The sequence below is a fragment of the Eschrichtius robustus genome, chromosome 15 (assembly GCF_028021215.1).
Source record: "Eschrichtius robustus isolate mEscRob2 chromosome 15, mEscRob2.pri, whole genome shotgun sequence".
In the NCBI taxonomy this organism is placed as follows: domain Eukaryota; kingdom Metazoa; phylum Chordata; class Mammalia; order Artiodactyla; family Eschrichtiidae; genus Eschrichtius; species Eschrichtius robustus.
Genome location: NC_090838.1, coordinates 87,724,466 through 87,744,023, shown reverse-complemented (window position 1 = coordinate 87,744,023; position 19,558 = coordinate 87,724,466). Strand labels below are relative to the sequence as shown.

The following is a 19,558-nucleotide window of genomic DNA, read 5'->3' as shown; positions in this document are numbered from 1 at the left end:
TAAAGATATTACATTTAAAAACTAACTGTGAAGTACTCTAATATAACATGTGTGTTCCTAAATATTACTGTGCTATGCAAAATTGTGCAATAAAAGAAAAATGGGGTTAGGATCACAACACTCAAAAGCTTTGTCAGTTACACATAAAGAAAAGATAAGCTAATAAAAGCAGTGGCACAATTTTGCACGTATTAAATGATGGAGAAATGCATAAATACTACAATAAATATGGTGTTCTACCTTGAAAAAGACTTGAGGTTTGCTTGTTAAAGTGAGCTTCAGAAGGACTGCAGCTTGGAAGCTTTTTGTGAAGTGGTACAAAGCGGATTGACTGAAATCTGGCAGAAAGTTGTAACACCAGGTGTAGATAGCTGTGGTTCACAGCATGCAGTGAACTGAGGCAGCTGTGCATTTTGGGTATTTCTACATGGCTTGGTTCAGTATTCTGAATTCAGTTCAAATGGGTACCGTTTTCTATGTTCACCTAGTGAGTGTTTGTCCCAGGGGAGAAATTATATAAAAGCAAATGTGAAATTGACTTCATGCTCAAATTGTTCTGTAATGTATTAATCATGTAGGAACAATTTGCATTTCAAAACAAGCATTATAGTAGAACTGACTGTAATTTTAGATGTAAAAAAAGTTGCATGAATAGTACACAGTTTCCATATACCTCACCCAATTTCCGTAAATGTTCACACCTTATATAGCTATTGTACAATGATCAAAACCAGGAAATTAACATTGATGCTATGCTGTTAACCTTAGATCTTAGAGTTTATCATTTTATTATTATTATTTAATTATTCTGTTGCAGGATCTAACTCAGGATCCCATATTTCATGTAATTGTCATGTTCCCTTAGTCTTCTCCAGTCGGGGACAGTTCCTCATCCGTTCTCTGTCTTTCCTGATCTTTGGGGAGTGTCCCCCTAATTTGGATTTGTCTGACATTTCTTCATGGTTAGATTGAGGTTATGAATTTGGGAAGATAAACCACAGAAGTGATGTTGTGTCCTCCTTAGGACATCTTATACATGACATGTGAGACTTTAATTTTTAAGATGTGTTTAATGTTTCTAAGTTTTAGTTGTATAATAAAATCTGTTGTTTATACTTTACCATTGTTCATTTTTAATGCGTGGTTTAATGTCTTTCATCTTTATCAGTTCTTTGACATTATTTTTTTTCTTATGGAGAAGCCATGTGGAAAAGAATTACTGTATAATAGGTGTGCCCCATATTCTTTGATTATTTTTCTTTCAACGTAGTATATTTTGATCCCCCAATTATTTCTATCAATTTGAGAGGGTATAATACTTGTAAAACAGTGGTGTTTTTCTGCATTGTCTTTGCAAAATCTCTTAATATAATTACTGTCATTATTTTGTTTCAGTTTCAATAGTAATGGGAGTTCCCACAGTGAAGAGAGAAGTTAAATCTTACCTCATAGAAACTCTTCATTCCCTTATTGATAATCTGTATCCTGAAGAGAAGTTGGACTGTGTTATAGTAGTCTTCATAGGAGAGGTAATTATTTAATTGTTGCTCTTTTTTTACCACATATAATCTTTAAGAGTTGAAACCATATTTTGAATAATGCTTTTATAAACCTTTTTTATAAAATGTGATGAGTAAAGTTTAGGTAGTATATTCCATCTGATAGTTAAATGTAAGTTTAACTTGTGTTTGCCTTAACTTCTCTTGTGCAGTTACAATCCAGGAATGGTAATATCTTGTTAATAGGATAATATTATATTCATAGATCTTTATGAACAGTGAGTCCCCATTTCTGGCTCTAGGACCTGAATTTGGAGATTTGCATTGATGTTCTTTGGGAGTTTTGAAACCTGAGAAAGGTTTAGTGTAGGCTGGGGTTTTATCATCTCTTTATTCTCTCTACCCCTTCTCTGTACTCCCAAGATGCAGCCACATTATTATTTAAAAAGTCAAATATCATGTTAATGATAATTATTATATTGCTTATATTTTAGTCTCCTCAAAAGATATGGGGAAAGAATAAATCTTGAGGAGTTTTTTTTAAATGATGAAAAAGCACCCTAGAGTAAATATTTCCTTAATTATTATATAGAATTTCAGAATGTGAGAAGATTTATAACCTCATCTGGTTCTGGCCCACTGATTCCCAACTTTTCAGTGTTTCCTGTCTTTTTTTTTTTTTTTTAATGAAAATTTTCTTGTGTCTTCTTTAATATAAAAAGTAAACACATGTATATTGTTCAAAACAATTACAGAAATGTATATTGAAAAATTACCTGTAATTCCTCCATGTAGATATAACTACTATTGCTATTCTGAAATACATATATCTTAAGAAATTTTTCCTATGGCTGTATACATATGTATAAATGGAATTGTTCTGTATATTTCTTAATATCATGGACATTTTCCCATGGTAAAGTGAATAGCTATCACACCATCATTGTTATGGCTATATTACATTCCACTGTATGGTTTTATCATACTTTATTTAATTTCTGATTGACAGACCGATTGAGACTGTTTCCACACTTTTGCTATTCTTTTCAGCATTGTATTGAGCATTACTGTAAATAAATGGTTGTGCACTTATCTGGTTACTGATGTGGGATCAATTCCTAAAAATGGAATTGCTGGGTAGAGTCCACATACATTAAATGTTCACACCTGGGCAAGACGCTCTACAGAAGTTGAGCCATTAATATCCTTTTTCCAGCAGTCTGCGAGAGAGCTTGGTTCCCTGTCCCCATGCTCTGCGAGATATATTAGTCTTTCAATTTATTTTGGCCAATTTGATGGGTAAAAATAATACATTGCTTTTGTTTAATTTGGATTTGTTTACTGAATGGGATTAAATGTTGGTTTATATATATTTTGACCATTTGTATTTATACTTATTTTTATAGCCTTTGCTCATTTTTTTAATTTGTAATTTTTTATTTGTAAGAAATTTTCATATATGAGAGGAATTAACTCTTTGACATTAACTCTTTAACTCTTGTTCAGTTTGTTTTTTGCATGAACTTCGTTTATGATGTTTTTTGTTTGTTGTAGAAATTTTACATTTTAAGTAATCAGATTTGTCAGTCACATATTGTATGTCAGTAGAAATTGGTACCGCCTCTTTGGAAAGCAGTTTGGCAATAGCTGTTAAAATGTCAAGTTTCCTCTGTGACCCAACATTCTGCTTCTAAAAATCGATCCAGTGGAAACATTTGCAAGTATGTAAATATATTCCAGCACGTGACACATTTATACAGCTCCTAATGTGCATTGATAAAATAAATAGAGAAAATGGTCTTGTGGAATAGACTCGAAACTATTTGTAGCAGATACCTTGAGAGTTGAGATTTTGGGGAGATACCATACAGTTTTGTAAAATTACAACTTTTTTGCAATGAGCGTGTATTGATTTTTATAAGAAAAAAAGCCTTAAAAATTAAAAACTACAAAATGAAAAATCCTCCTTATGCACTTGAAAAATAGTATTCAGCCTATAGACAGAGATTAGCTGCATGAAGATTCAAGACCCTCTTGCTGTAGCCATTTCTCTGATCACTCAGATGTAATAACACTGGGTTTGGAGTCACATGACCTGTGTTCAGGGTCTGGATTCTGCCACTTGAGCGGGTCGTTTTCTCTTTCAGCCTCAGTTTGTTCATGTCTAAAAGGAGAATAGTGCCACTGAGCCTTGTGAGCTCAGCCCTGCTGCAGGGAGATGCAGTGAGATCGTACATGGAGAGACGCTGTAAACTGAAAATGCAGCCCAGGGGTCAGCAGTGTTCTGATCTCGGAGGACTTCTCTCCTGAACTGCAGTGTTTGTATATGTGTCTATATAGAATTTCAGTATTTGAAAGAAAATCTGTTCTGAACAGAAGAATTAGTTTACAGAATTCATTGCATTGCCTTTAGGCAATCTAAAATTATTAATCACCACATTTGGTTCTACGTTTGATTAGGAGTTTTCACCGAAGTGTCTGGTAGCCTGGGGCTCATTTAACACTAGTGCCAAGTGCCTGTTCTGCGGCTTTGACCGTGATCTACGTGTGGGATGGTTCCTAATCTAGATCTCTAGCCTCTTCCCGAGTCTCTATTTCCAACTGCCTACTTGATAACATTATTTGAAGTATTTCATGGGCAACTCTTAATCTGTCCATAACTAAATTAGTCTGGTTTCCCCAAACTGCTTCTCTTCCAGGTTTCCCGTCTGTTTATTAAAGGCTCTTTACATCATAGTGTTAGTAGGTCTGGGCTGTAGTCATTCTGCTCTCAGCTCATTGAATAGACCTTGGATGTTCTCAGTTCTGTTTGTGTTATTCCTCAGCCCGAAACATTGCCTCTTCCTTTCTCTTTCTTATTCCTCCTTCGGGCCCCCGCTCATCCCTTTTATGAAACTCTCCCCACTCTCCCACTTGAAATTAATCTAGAGTAAATAGGCCAAAGTAATTTATCTTTTGCAAATATTTTCAGCTTTTGTAAAAGTATGAATTACCTCAGGTCCACTTTAACATGTGAGGAGAAAATTAAGAATGAAAAAACTGGACAAGAATACACATAGACAGTAAAGGAGATCATAGTCTCTTCACTCTTGTTTGAGTTTCTGTTCTTTGTATTTTTTTTTTTTTTCTTTGAAGGGAGAACCATAAGATGCCCCTCAGGGAGGAGAGGAGAGAGACAGAAAAGTAATTATTTGCTGTGTTTCTAGTTCTTTGCTCCTCTCTGATGATTTTTCCTTTAGGGGTCCATTGGTCTTATATGATGAGACATTTACAGAACATTCAAGGTTTTGAACACTTGGCTGTTGATACGTTATTTAAAGTTCACTGACTGTATTCTGGAATTACAGGAGGAATGGAGAGGAATGAATTCCACCTGCTCTGAAGGATCCATGAGATAATCCAAGTGTGGTGTTCACATTTTAAGATTGTATCATTCTTGTGTTTACTTTTACTTAGAATATAATGATTATTTTTGTATCCTAATGATCCTTGGGTGTCCGTATGCCTCCTTATTTTTTTATGTTATATATTTGATTATTAATTTATAATATTTCTTATTATTTTATATAATTATTTCTGTTATTTCTGTCATGATCATTTCTGATAGAATGTTTTCCTACAATGTACTCTGAATTTTACCAAAAATTGTTTTTTCTGTCCCATTCTTATATCTGGAGAATTCCCCATTTTATGAAGCTTGGTGGGAAGAGGTGTCTTCCTCTCACTATGGAAACTAAAAATGCCAGATATTTGCTTAACCAGTTTTCAGGCATGTGACCTGGGCTCAGCCATGTGGGGTTTTCCTTTCCTGGACTTTGAATGGACCTTCACTGTTTTCAGATGACACAGGAAACCCCCTCTAAAACAGACAGATTGTTAGAAATAATAGGGAAGTTTATCAAGGTGGCTGGATACAGGATCAGTTTCTATTTCTGTACGCCCGCAGAAATACATTTTCTAAGGAAGCAGGGATCGCGGACAGTCCATTCTGGTGATGGTGGCGGTGGTGTCGTCTCCAGGGGCCACAGGGGGCAGTGTCCAGAGCATCGAGGACTGACGGTGAGGGCTTTTTTGCAGGCTGTGGCATTAGGAGCATTCTCTGATTTTTGGCTGTGGTCCAGGGTTATTTCTGTCACCTTCCTAGCCTGCTTCCTCAGCCTAACTGGAGGTTCTATAAGTTCTAACCAATCATTTTTCAGTAAATTGCTTTTCTGACTATTCTGCGTGAGTCAGTTTCTGTTGGTTGCAACTGAGATCCTGACCAATACAGGTTGTATCTTCAAAAATACCTGAATTGCTACATAACCGCCACAGGCAATCAACATGGAGGCACAGGGGTAGATGACTAAATACTATTCGAAGTGAAAGGAAGAGACGAAATGAGTTTTTGAAGTGGGTTTCAGCCAGAATTTTGCCTAAACCGTAACACCCAGGTTATGTTAATGATAACCACAAAGATTGCTGGGAATTTGGAAGAAGAACTTGAGATAGCCTATCTTTCATATCATTCTGTGTATTCACATTATTTCTGCAGTTTGCCTAGAAACAATCCAAAGGCCATATTTAATTTTTAAGTTCCTAAATGATAGAATTCAAGTGGAGATTCTATAATGAAATAACAAATTTATCACGTTGGAAAAACACCTAGAAGTAGTCTCTGAAAAACTGAGTTTAGAGAATTTCTGGCTTCTTGGAGTGTTTAGTATTTGGCATGAGAACAGCTTTCCTTTTTATTCACTTTTAGGTATTACTGTCATACATATTCTAGTTTGTGTTTTACAGTCAGAGTGGCAGAGGCCTTTACTATGCCGTCTTTAAATTCTTTGGTTTAAATTGGGTTAACAGTACTAGTTGGTTAGCAGGCCTATGGGCAGGATTTGCAGAGCAGGTACATTTGTAAGTGAATACAGAAATTGAATAACCAGAGAGAATTGATCAAATTGCTGTGGAGTTTTTATTTTTTATTTTTATTTATTGTTACGTATTTTATTTACAAGGGAAAATTATTTCCCACTTATTTAAGTTTTTGGATAGGTAATGGGATCACATGGTTTAAAAATTATAAATGTGTGTGTTGTATACCTTGAAAAGTCTCTCCTCCAAGGCTGTCCCCTCGCCTGTTAATGGTGGTTGTACCCATTCAGTGATATTTAATGGGTATATGTGTGGATATATTTTTTTTCTCCTCATTTCTACATAGATGGTATAATACTAACTTTTCATATTGGAACATTAAGAGCTACTTAGATTTCTTGTCAATTTTGATAAAATATCTTCCTAGAAAGTGGTTCATTTTATCAAAGTTTTAAAATTTGCTTTATATAGAGTGGAGCAAAGTTAACTTTTGTTCTTTTTGTGGTTATTTCTGATTTCTTTGTTTATGTGTTTGTATTTGTGCGCCCTCCCCCTTTTTGATAGGTTAGCTAGTGGATCTGTTTTTATTTATTATCCCCCAAACCATCTTTTGGGTTTTTTTTATTATTTCCCTTTTTTTGTTTTCTAATTTGTTAATGTCTGCTTTTAACATTATTAATTTTTTCTGGTTTTGTTGGTTCCATTTTATACTTTTCAAACATCTTGACCCAAATGCTAAATTGATTTATTTATTATTTGCTATTTATTTATTTCCTTTTGCTAATATAAGAACTAATATAAATTTTCTTCTGAGTACTGTGTTAGCTATATCCCATAAGTTCTGACGTGAAATGTTTAAATTCTTATTAGTCCATGATTTTTTTTAAATTGAAGTATAGTTTATTTACAGTATTATAGTTTCAGGTGTACAACATAGTGATTCAATATTTTTATAGATTATACTCCATTTAAAGTTATTATAAAATATTGGTTACATTCCTTGTGCTGTTCATTATATCCTTGTAGCTTATTTATTTTATACATAGTATTGATAGTTTGTACCTCTTAATCCCCTACCCCTACCTTGTCCTGTCCATGATTTTGGTTTGTGTTTCCTCTTTGACCAAGGAGATGGTCAAGAGAGTTTTTAAACTTTCTTATTGGTAGGGGCTTTTTGTTTTCTGGATTGGTTATTTATTTTTTGAGAAAGTTTCACATTCATTTTTTAAAACTATTTTGAAATCATTTTTGACTTACAAGAAAATTGCAAAAGTTGTACAGAGTTCCCAAGTACCCTTCAGCCAATCTCCCCAAATGCTAGCATCTTACATGACCATAATGTAATTATCAACAGCAGGAAATTAACATTGAAACTATATTATTAACTAATCAACACACCTTATTTAGATTTCTCCAAATATCCCACTAATGTCCTTTTATGACCTTGACACTTTTGAAGAACACTGGTTATTTTGTGGCATGTCATTCAGTTTGGGATTGTTTGATATTTCTTTATGATTAAATTCAGGTTGTGCATTTTTAGTAAGAACACCATAGAAGTGATGTATTCTTTTTCAGAGCCTCGTGTTTAGATGATGTTGATATATCTCATTACCAGCAATGTTAACTTTCATCACTTGATTGAGATGGCATCTGCCAGATTTCTCTACTGTAAATATTCTCCTTTTCTGTATGTACCTTGTAGCTGTCTTGTGGGGTGATACTTGGAGATCATGCAAATATCCTGTTTCTCATCATAAGTTTTTGCCAGCTGATTTAGCATCCTTGATGATTCTTGCCTGCAGTAATTACTATTGCACATTTATTGTACTATCATTACTATAATTACAATTGTATGATTTATTAATTGGAACTCAGCTATAAGGAAGATCTATCCTTTTCCCCGATTTCATTTATTTTCTCAGTTATTTATGTCAGTGTGGAGTTGTGGATATTACTGTAAATTTTTTACTTTGTTGCTCAAATTATCCCAAATTTGGCCATTGGGAGCTCTTTGAGTTGGCTACTCTCTCCTTTCAATATGCCCCATCATTTTTTCTTATTTTCTAGCAATATAAGATGTTCTAGGTTTATCTTGTATTTTCCCTGCCCCTGTCCTAGAATCAACTATATCCCCAAGGAACCTGGTTCCTTTTATTGGAGAATGGTAATAGAAACCAAGGCCTGGGTTCAAGATGTGCTCCTTGTTCCCGAGGGATCACTGCTTCTGACCTTTTCAGTGGGCAGAGCTAGGAAATACATGTATTCATACATACACATGCATGCACACATATATACATCTATGTAAGTCCGGTGTGCATCGATTTGTAGGTCCAACCCAATACCACAGGGTTCATTCTAGCCTCCCCCATTCCTTAATTTTAACTCTTTTCTCCAACGGTGAGAAACTAGGTCCTCATTATTCACAATATATTTACTTACTTGCTTAATCCTAAATAAACATAAAGTACATTCTCAATTGATAACCTACTTAAACCTATTGATTAAAAGTTCATTTTCTAATTTTCCTCAATAAAGGTCCATGTGAGCAATTTTCCCTGAGGTCCTATGTGATCAAAAATGTTATCTTCTGCCTTTATATTTGCTTGGGTATAGAAACCTTCAGTTACATTTCCTTTTCTTGTTTTCTTTTCCCTTTTTTTTTTTTTTTTCCAGAGGATGGGGGCATGGTATAGTGCTATTGCTGAAGCTAGCCAGGTGACCTTCCATCTTCTTATTTTTTGCTGTAAGAAATCCATATTTTGCCTGGTTGCCCAAAAGATTCTTTTTGTATCTTTAAAGCCTAGTGATTTTGGTATACTATGTCTTGATTTTAACCATTGTAGATCATTTTTCCCTGGCACAGGATATGTTCTTTAGGTATAGAGTCGAGTCTTCTTTAATTTCAAGAAAGGACTTTTGAATGGTATTTTTTATTATGAAAATTTTAAGACATACAACAAAATTGAAAGAATTTTACAGTAAAACCTGTTTACATCCTACCTAGATTCTACCAATGTTTTAGTATTTTCATTTATCGCATCTCTATCCACCATTAATCCATTTTATTTTCTATTGTAAAATGTCTTCAAAACTCTGCCCGTTTAAAAAAATTGTGTGGTGGTGGTATTGAGTTTTTCAGAGTTCTTTGTGTATACTGGATACCATTCTTTTGTCAAATATATATTTTGGTGAATATTTTCTCCCAATCTGTGGAAGTCTATTCATGTTTTTGCCTTGTCTTGGCGAGCAGAAGTTCTTAATTTTGATGAAGTCTAATTTGTCAGTATTGCCTTTTATGACACTTGCTCTCCATGACCTGAGAAACCCTTGCTTACCCCCAAATCATAAAGATTTTCTTCTCTGAAAGCTCATGTTTTAACTTGTGCATTAGGTCTGTGATCTGTCTCAAGTTAATTTTTGGTCATGTTAAAGTTCACTGTTTTTTATATAGATGTCATTTTCTCCCATAATCAGTTATTGAAACACTTTCCTTTCCCCATTGGATTGCTTCGGTGCTTTTGTTGAAAATCCAGTGACCCTATAAGTGTGGGTCTTTTTTCTGTTCCGTTCCATTAATCTGTGTGTTGATCCTTACGCAAATTCCTCACTATCTTGATTACTATAGCTTTGAAGTATTGAAGACAGGTAGGATTAAGTCCTCCAACTTTGTTCTTTTCAAGATTGCTTTAGATATTTTAGATCTTTTGCATTTCCATGTATATTTTAAAATTATTACAATCATTTCTGCTATCTGGAATTGCTTCACAACAGCAACTGCTTCAATGGGGTGTTTCTTCTTTTCAATTACTGAGGAAATATTTGGTCACAATTTCTCACCTGTTCTGTTGGTATCAAGTGTAGCTTTTGTTGTTTTTGTTCATAGGTTTTGTTGAAGCTCTCCTTTTTTTCTTATGTTTTTCTGTAGTTGCTGTGTTGGTTCCTTTTTTATGAATCGTCCTTGAAGGAGGGACAGAGTAGTGTACCAGACTAACTGTGTGTGTGTGTGTGTGTGTGTGTGTGTGTGTATGTGTTTTTTGTTGTTTTTTTTTCTTCCTTGATCAGACCATGTCTCTGTAGCTGCCACAGAGTCGGGCTGCTTCCTGCAACTATAACTACTCTGCACGATTCTGCACATTACCTCGGGTTATTGGAACCAAACTGGGTTCCTTTTGAGTTTGAGAATTTTGGTTATGAATTTTGGTCTTACTGAAAATGGGGTTTGTGGTTTCGTAACTGTTTCTCATTGGTGACCGTGTGTAATGTCAGTGCTGTGTTCCTGGGTGAACTCTGAATGAGTGGTTTAGTCTTTTCTGGTTAGACCCTTTAGTGGTGCTTTCAGCCAGGGCTTAGTTACCTGAATGCTTTGGAACTTTTTTCTACCCCAAAGCACCTGAGAAGTCCAGTAGCCTCAGAAACAGTCGCCCTCTCTGTACTTATGTTTTCTCAAACTCTCATACTTACCTTTTTGTCATCTTTTTTAATAGAGGCAAAAGAACAGATTTCATTCTAAGTATTCTTTTACTCGTTGAACTAAAGTGAGGAAGGTACTGAAGGATATTAAAAATCTTTAAAAAAATCCATTAGACAGTGGATCGTGCCCTTAACTTGTAGTCTGGCATTACACAGGAATATTTTTTTCTGTAGCCTTGTCTTTGTTTTTCCTTTTGAAAAAAATATTTATTAGCTATATATGCACATGACTAAGAGTCCAATAGTTCCTCAAGGTTAATTTGCTAAACAGCAGTCTCTTGTCTTCATTCTTCCTACCCCTACCCCCATTTTCCTTTCTTTCTCTTCCCCACTTGCTCCCCCAGTGAGATCTTTAAGGTCTTTCAGCTCCAGCTGGCTGGCCATCAGGTAAAGCAGAAAAACTTCTGGTGATACTATTCAGTTGATTATCATTTTTTTTGGATCTTGTCAAAGAACAAACTTTTAGTTTTATTAACTTCATCATTTCTCTGTTTTTCATTATTTATTCAAATTTTTTTATTGAACTGTAGTTGAATTACAATGTGTTAATTACTGCTGTACAGCAAAGTGACTCAGTTAGACATATATATACATTTTTTCATATTTTTTTCCATTATGGTTTATCAGAGGATATTGAATATAGTTTCCTGTGCTATATGGTAGGACCTTGTTGTTTATCATTTCTCTATTTTTCTATTTCATTAATTTCCACTCTTTACTGTTTGCTTCCTTCTGCTTACTCTTAGTTTGGTTTACTTTTCTTTTTCTAGGTTTTTAAGGTGAACGCTTAGATTATTGGTTGGAGAGTTTCTTTTCCTAATATAGGCAGTTTAAAGCTCTAAATCTCCCTTCTGAGTACCAGTTTAGCTGCTTCCCATAAATTTTGGTATGTCAAGTTTTAATTTTCATTCAGATCAAAATACTTTCTAAATCCCCTTGTAATTCTTTTACTCATGGTTTATTTAGAAATGTGTTGTTTAATTTTTATCTGTTTGTGTATTTCCCAAACTTCCTTCTCTTGTTTGATTTCTAATTCAGCTCCATTGTAGTCAGAGAACAAACTTTGCATGATTTCAGACCTTTTAAATTTATAAATACTTGTTTATGGACTTGTGTATGGTCTACCCTGATGAGGTTCCGTGTGGTTTAAAAAGAATGGATTCTACTGTTGTCGAGAGGAGTGTTTTATAGATGCCTGTTAGGTCAAGTTGGTTGATAGTGTTGTTCAAGCCTTCTGCAGACTTGCTGATTATCTGTCTAGTTATTAGTTGTTTCTATTCTTGATTTTAAATCACAGATTACTGTCTTGGTGCTTCAGTAGTACTTTTGGCCTGTAATTGTTTTAGAAGGTATATTTTAAGATGTTTACTTATGCATTGGTTATAAATCACAGAAATGCCAGTCAAGAAGAAAAAAAAATATATATATAAAAACATATACACATATATATGTATATGTATATATATAATATCCTATAAAACTTGCTTGTAATTCAACAGATATTTACTGAAGCAGCAGTAAGTGTTAGGCATATCATCGAATAAAACAAAGCCTCTGCCCCATGAAACTTACATTGTAGAGAAGGACAGATAAAAAACAAATATATGATGTGTTAGATGGTAGAGAATGCTGTGGAGAATAAATCAGAGTAAACAAGAAAGGGAGTTCAGGGTTGCCAAGGGATGGTTTATTAGAGTGGTCAGGACATTCGGGCAGAGACCTGAAGGTTGCAAGAGTTGCACAGTCCAAGCAGACTAACAGCATGTGCCAAGGCCCTCAGGTGAGAGCATTGCTGGGCACATTTTGTGAAACAGCAAGGAGAGGCCTGTGTGGCTGGAGCAGAAAAGGTGAGGGGCTTAGCAGTAGGAGGTCGGCAGAGGAGGAGTAGGTTGGGCCAGATCACTGAGGACATTACAGGTCATCGTGAGAACTTTGCTTTTACCCTCAGTCAGGGAACTGTGGCAAAGTTTTTTTGTAAAGGGCCACATGACAAATATTTTAGGCTTTGCAGGCCATACAGTCTCTGTTGCAGCTGTTCAACTCTGCTGTTGTAGCCCCGAAAACACCAGAAACAATATGTAAATGAAAGGATGGGGTTGTGTTCCAATAAAATTTTACTTTATGAAAACAGGGAGTGGGTCTGTCTTGTGAACTGCTAATCTGGAAAGCCATTTGAGGGTTTCAAGTAGAGAAGACACTTTACTTACGTTTTTTTTTCTTTGAAGGCACTTTAAAAAACTTTATTTTGAAATAACTTAGATTTACAGAAAAGTTGCAGAAGTAATGCAGAGTATTCCCTTCACTGCTCTGATGTTAACAACTTATGTAGCCAAATAATCAAGACCAGGGAATGAACATTGATATAATACTATTAGCCAAACTGTAGACATTATTCACATTCCACATTTTTCCACCTAAGGTCATTTGTCTGTTCCAGTGTACAATCCAAAATATCACACCGCATTTAGTTGTTCTGATTCCTTTATTTCCTCCTATCTTTTTTTTTTAAATTTATTTATTTATTTTTGGCTGTGTTGGGTCTTCGTTGCTGCACATGGGCTTTCTCTAGTTGTGGTGAGCGGGGGCTACTCTTTGTTGCGTTGCGCAGGCTTCTCATTGTGGTGGCTTCTTGTTGCGGAGCACAGGCTCTAGGCGTGCGGGCTTCAGTAGTTGTGGCACGTGGGCTCAGTAATTGTGGCTTGCGGGCTCTAGAGCGCAGGCTCAGTAGTTGTGGTGCACGGGCTTAGTTGCTCCGCGGCATGTGGGATCTTCCCAGACCAGGGCTCAAACCCGTGTCCCCTGCATTGGCAGGCAGATTCTTAACCATTGTGCCACCCGGGAAGTCCAATTTCCTCCTATCTTAGACAGTTCCTCAGTCTTTTCTTGTGTTTCATGAACTCGGAGACTTTTCATGAGTACTAGTCAGTTATTTTGTGGAATGTCTCAATTTGGGTCTGTCTCATGTTTTCTCATGATTAGATTGCAGTTATGCATTTTTGGTATAGCTCACCTTTTAAAAGGATCACAGTGGCTGCTTTGGAAAGGGCAGAAGCGAGGAGGCTACTTAGAAAACTTGTAATAATCCAGGCTAGGCTTGGCGGTGGTGAGAAGTCATCAAACTAGGAACATATTTTGAACTGAATGGGTTCTGATCACAAAAGTTTGAGAACTGTTGCTGTAGCATCAGCTGACTGTTAGGAGAAGGAAAGGAAGAAAGACTATGAGAGATATATTGAAAATGAAGAAGTAGGTTTCTTTTTTTCTCTTGTGTGTCCTTTTAACTTCCGCTTTCTCACTCTTATCTTTGAACAGCTTGACTATTTTAGAAACTACAAGCTAACTGTGGTATTTGTTAGCCTTTGTTGGTACATCTGCACTGAATTTAAAGAACCTTAAAAACCAAGCACTAGGTGTACAGGAATACCTTTTCCTTGGACCCCTAGGGAAACAAAATTTATTATGAGCTGCCAGCCCCATTCTGGCACAGGCCTGTCATTTTAGTCCTTTTGATTTGTCACTTGTACCCATTATCTTTCTGGAATTCTCATTGGTTCTTTATTATATAAAACTGACGTCTGCTTCCAGCCATGATGGAGTTAATAAGGACTGGACTTACCTTCGTGCTATAAGCAACTAAAAAGCTAGACAAAATATACAATCCAGTTGTTCTCAGACAGTGGACAGCAGGATGTGATTCCCTGAGAGAGAGAAATGAGCACCACTATTGTCCCAACTTTCTGCCTGGAGATATTTCCAGATCACGTTGCAGGAAGGGGAATCCCGAAGAGAGCAGCTGGAAATTGCAGAACAGAGACGCTGCACAGAAGATGATGGTGCCTTTGAGTCTTTGTTGGATGGGGACCCACATACACAGGGTGAAGCTCCACAGGTTTGGAAAAAGGATGATCAGGGAGCTGTAACCTGACCATATCCCGTTGCTCACGTAGGATGAGGTTGACCAGCCGGAACGGTGAGCCCCTGGTGATAACCCAGGACGTTCAGTGGAGACGCCCAAGGAAGTGGTCATCCTTGAAGTGGTTATTCTCAGCCCACCCCAGCAAAGCTTAGAGGCCTTTAAGGATCAACCGATCCACAGATAACTCCTGCTGGAATAAAGCTCAGCGCTTTCTGAAAGAAGACAACAAAATCAAGACACTCAGCAGTGTCCATTTGTAATGTCCAGTATCAAATAAAAAATTGTTGTTGTTAACCAGTATGCCAAGGAGGCCCCCAAAAAGCGACCCATAACTAGAAGAAAATTTAGCCACTAGGAACAGGATGGGGAAGACTTGGAACAGAGCTATCAACCGAGTGATATAAAGCCGTCAGAGGTTATTTAGAAGATAACCAGCAAAGGTGGTGGATATCATCCTTATTTTTATGGCCTATTTCCAGTGACCGCTTGGTGGCCTGTTTGGCTAATTCAGCCTTCCTGTCTCACCAGGACTTGTCTTTTCCAGTACAGCAGTGCAAGCCCAGCTTTCCTGCTCAGTATCGCATTGGGCAGCAGCCCCCAGTCTGTACATGTGTATAATAATAGCATATTATACCCTCTAAAATATATGCAAAATAGAAAATTTTACACTATGATCTATTCCAGTGGATTATCTTGCACATACCCTGTCTAAGGGCAGAGGCAAAGCCCTAATTAACATATCAATTAATTTACATTATTCCTTTTAGTATTTTCTGTTTATTTTTGTCGATTTGAGTAGAAATATGTATCAGATTTGGGCTCAGATGTCAAATCTTCAGACTTTCTTTGACTATCCTGTGTAAATAGGTTGCTTGCTTTTGTCTATTATTGCATACTAGTTATATAGCACTTAATAAATATTCAGTTATAAATATATATATATATATATATATATATATAATTTTGGTTTTCTTTATGGACTGCATCTTCCACAAATTTTAAATTTCACAAGGCAGAGATCTTGTCTATTTTATTTGCTAATCTAAACTCAGAGCTTGATGATACGGATATGATACGGATATAAATATCCCCGCTTATGGTGTAGACACCAAGTAAATATTTGTGGAATGAAATGATTGGAAAGAAGATAGTAAATTTACATATAAAGGACATTTTTAAAAATCAGTTTTTACCTTCAAGTTATTTAAAATTCAGTCCTTTTAATTTTATGTTCTTTTCTGATCTAGTGCTTAAAATTTCTTCCTTCTTTTTCATCTGGGTAACTGTTTTACAACTGGTAACTGTTAAAAGTTTCTGACATTTGTAACGTTTGTTTATCTTTCATAGGAGGTTGCCTCTAACTTTCTGTTTTATTCTTTGGGCTATTAGAAATAAATTTCTGTAATTTATTTCTGAAAGTATCTTTTCACTCAGATTTCTATTTCACATATTCTTTGCAGTATTACTGAACACGACAGCTATAGCATATTCAAAAGTGATGTGTTATTTTATATATTGATTTTAATTGAAAGTTTCCCTGAAATCGTATGACTTTGTTACAGTTTCCTGACTGCCGTGACATTTGGCAAAGAATTATTTCTTTTCCATTTGGACTTTATAAATTATTGATTTAAAGTAAAGATTGGAATTTATTACTGTCATTTCATCTAATTTATACACCACTGGAAAAATTGATTCTTAAGCCAAGTGTATATGTTGATGAATTGTTACGTGTGTATGACTCTATGCTGATGAATTGGTGTCAGTATTAGTGACTTACTTGAACCTGCTTTTATGCTTCTTAAACTTTTCCTTATACATCCCTAAGAGAAGCCGCTTGACCCATAGTTCTGTATGCACAATCTGAAATACTTTTTTTTTACATTTAACTTTTTTCTATCTCTTAGTTTTTGTGTTTTTGATTATTTATTTATTTATTTTTGGAATTCATATAACATACAACTCACCTATTTAAAGTCAGAGTTCTGTAGCCACCATCTCAATCAATTTCTGGAAGATTTTCATCACCTCAAAGAGAAATTTCTGCACCCCTTAGCCATTACCCATTAATACTGCTCTCTCCCCAGCCCTAGACAACCACTAATCTACTTCCTGTCTCTATAGATTTTTAAAAAATACTGGACATTTTATATAACTGCAATTATAAAATGTGTGGTCCTTTGTGACTGGCTTCTTTCACTTAGCATAGTGTTTTCAAGGTTCATTCATGTTGCAGTATGTATTAATAAATCTTTTAGTTTTAATTAAAAAAATTTAATTTTACTTAACCGTGAAGAAGACTTGATTTCTTCGGGGGTGGGGGGAATGCTCTTTCTTCTTTCACTATGTATGTCTACTCTTTTTCCCACCTGTCCCAATCATTATCACTCACATACCCTAAGAATATACATATCTCATTTATAGATTCACGGATATATTCTCAGAATTGGAGGACAATATTACCTTTTTTTTTTTAAATATCTTTATTGGAGTATAACTGCTTTACAATGGTGTGTTAGTTTCTGCTTTATAACGAAGTGAATCAGTTATACATATACATACATCCCCATATCTCTTCCCTCTTGCGTCTCCCTCCCTATCCCAACCCTCTAGGTGGTCACAAAGCACTGAGCTGATCTCTCTGTGCTATGCGGCTGCTTCCCACTAGCAATTTTACATTTGGTAGTATATATAAGTCCATGCCACTCTCTCACTTCGTCCCAGCTTACACTTCCCCCTCCCTATGTCCTCAAGTCCATTCTCTACGTCTGCGTCTTTATTCCTGTCCTGCCACTAGGTTCTTCAGAACTTTTTTTTTTTTTTAGATTCCATATATATGTGTTAGCATACGGTATTTGTTTTTCTCTTTCTGACTTACTTCACTCTGTATGACTCTAGGTCCATCCACCTCACTACAAATAACTCAGTTTCGTTTCTTTTTATGACTGAGTAATATTCCATTGTATATATGTGCCACATCTTCTTTATCCATTCACCTATTGATGGACACTTAGGTTGCTTCCATGTCCTGGCTATTGTAAATAGTGCTGCAATGAACATTGTGGTACACGACTCTTTTTGAATTATGGTTTTCTCAGGGTATATGCCAAGTAGTGGGATTGCTGGGTCGTATGGTAGTTCTATTTTTAGTTTTTTAAGGAACCTCCATACTGTTCTCCATAGTGGCTGTATCAATTTACATTCCCACCAACGCAAGAGCGTTCCCTTTTCTCCACACCCTCTCCAGCATTGATTGTTTGTAGATTTTTTGATGATGGCCATTCTGACCAGTGTGGGATGATATCTCATTGTAGTTTTGATTTGCATTTCTCTAATGATTAATGATGTTGAGCATCCTTTCATGTGTTCGTTGGCAATCTGTATATCTTCTTTGGAGAAATGTCTATTTTGGTCTTCTGTCCATTTTGGGATTGGGTTGTTTGTTTTTTTTGATATTGAGCTGCATGAGCTGCTTGTATATTTTAGAGATTAATCCTTTGTCAGTTGCTTCATTTGCAAATATTTTCTCCCATTCTGAGGGTTGTCTTTTCGTCTTGTTTATGCTTTCCTTCACTGTACAAAAGCTTTTAAGTTTCATTAGGTCCCATTTGTTTATTTTTGTGGTGCTGGGAAAACTGGACAGCTACACATAAAAGAATGAAATTAGAACACTTCCTAACACCATACACAAAGATAAATTGAATGGATTAAAGACCTAAATGTAAGGCCAGACACTATCAAACTCTTAGAGGAAAACATAGGCAGAACACTCTAGGACATAAATCACAGCAAGATCCTTTTTGACCCACCTCCTAGAGAAATGGAAATAAAAACAAAAATAGTACCTTTTAAAAAGTCTCCACAGACCTTTAAAAAAGATTGCAGGATTGTGACCGCCTGGGGGGTGGGATGGGGAGGGTGGGAGGGAGGGAGATGCGGGAGGGAGGAGATATGGGGATATATGTATGTGTATAGCTGATTCACTTTGTTATAAAGCAGAAACTAACACACCATTGTGAAGCAATTATACTCCAATAAAGAAAAAAAAAAAAAGATTGCAGGAAAAAGCGTTTTTTTAATTTAAAGCAATGAAGCCCCCAATATCTCAGAGACTGCCTGTCTTATGGCCAACATTTAAGAGTTGGGGAGAGGCAAGTAGAGGCCCAAATGGGGACAAAGACTGGCTTGGCTGTGTGTTTCTAGGCCAGTTACATGTTTACTTTCTTCAGAGGAGCCCCACAATCACTCCCTTGGCTGATACCAGGTAGGATCGCTTCTGGTATATAATGGTGACACCAATTACCGTCGCTTAAGTGAGTCTTTTGCTAGTTGCGTTAGTTAACATGCAACATAAGGATTACGTGTATTTTTAGATATGGATCACTTGCATTTCATAAATTTTATTATACATTACATAGTAGATCTATGTTCACATAAGCTTATTCTTCTTGGCCGCCCTCTTGGACAGCTTACTGGACAGGGAGCTGGTCTTGTTCATCTGTATTCCTGTTTCCTTGGATAGGCAAATCACTGGCTCTCAATAAATGCTTATCAAATTGAATTTCAGATCTTACTAAACTCATTAAAGGTTATATAAACCAGACTTGATTATGTTCTCTAAAATCATAGCCTGATGAATGGTAGGATGTGTTTGGGTTTATGTAGGGGAAGGACGGAGGGTTTTGAGCTGTGTGCTAGTTGTGTTTCCATAGTTCTTTAAGAGTTTGAAGGATATCGTCTTAATAAGTTGTCTCACTCCTACATCTTTAACGATAAAAATAGGAATTACTTTCAATTAACAGAAATTAAAGTTAAA

The 19,558-nt window shown here is 35.9% G+C and overlaps 1 protein-coding gene across 2 annotated transcripts in view; it reads left to right on the top strand.

Moving 5' to 3' along the window:
• The window catches only part of MGAT4A (alpha-1,3-mannosyl-glycoprotein 4-beta-N-acetylglucosaminyltransferase A), a 110,920-nt gene that overhangs the window by 65,669 nt on the left and 25,693 nt on the right, over positions 1–19,558 (top strand). For both annotated transcript variants that reach the window (XM_068564323.1, XM_068564322.1), the window contains exon 5: positions 1,396–1,529. In XM_068564323.1, coding sequence (XP_068420424.1) covers positions 1,396–1,529 — 134 coding nt within the window. The remainder of the gene's footprint in view (positions 1–1,395; positions 1,530–19,558) is intronic.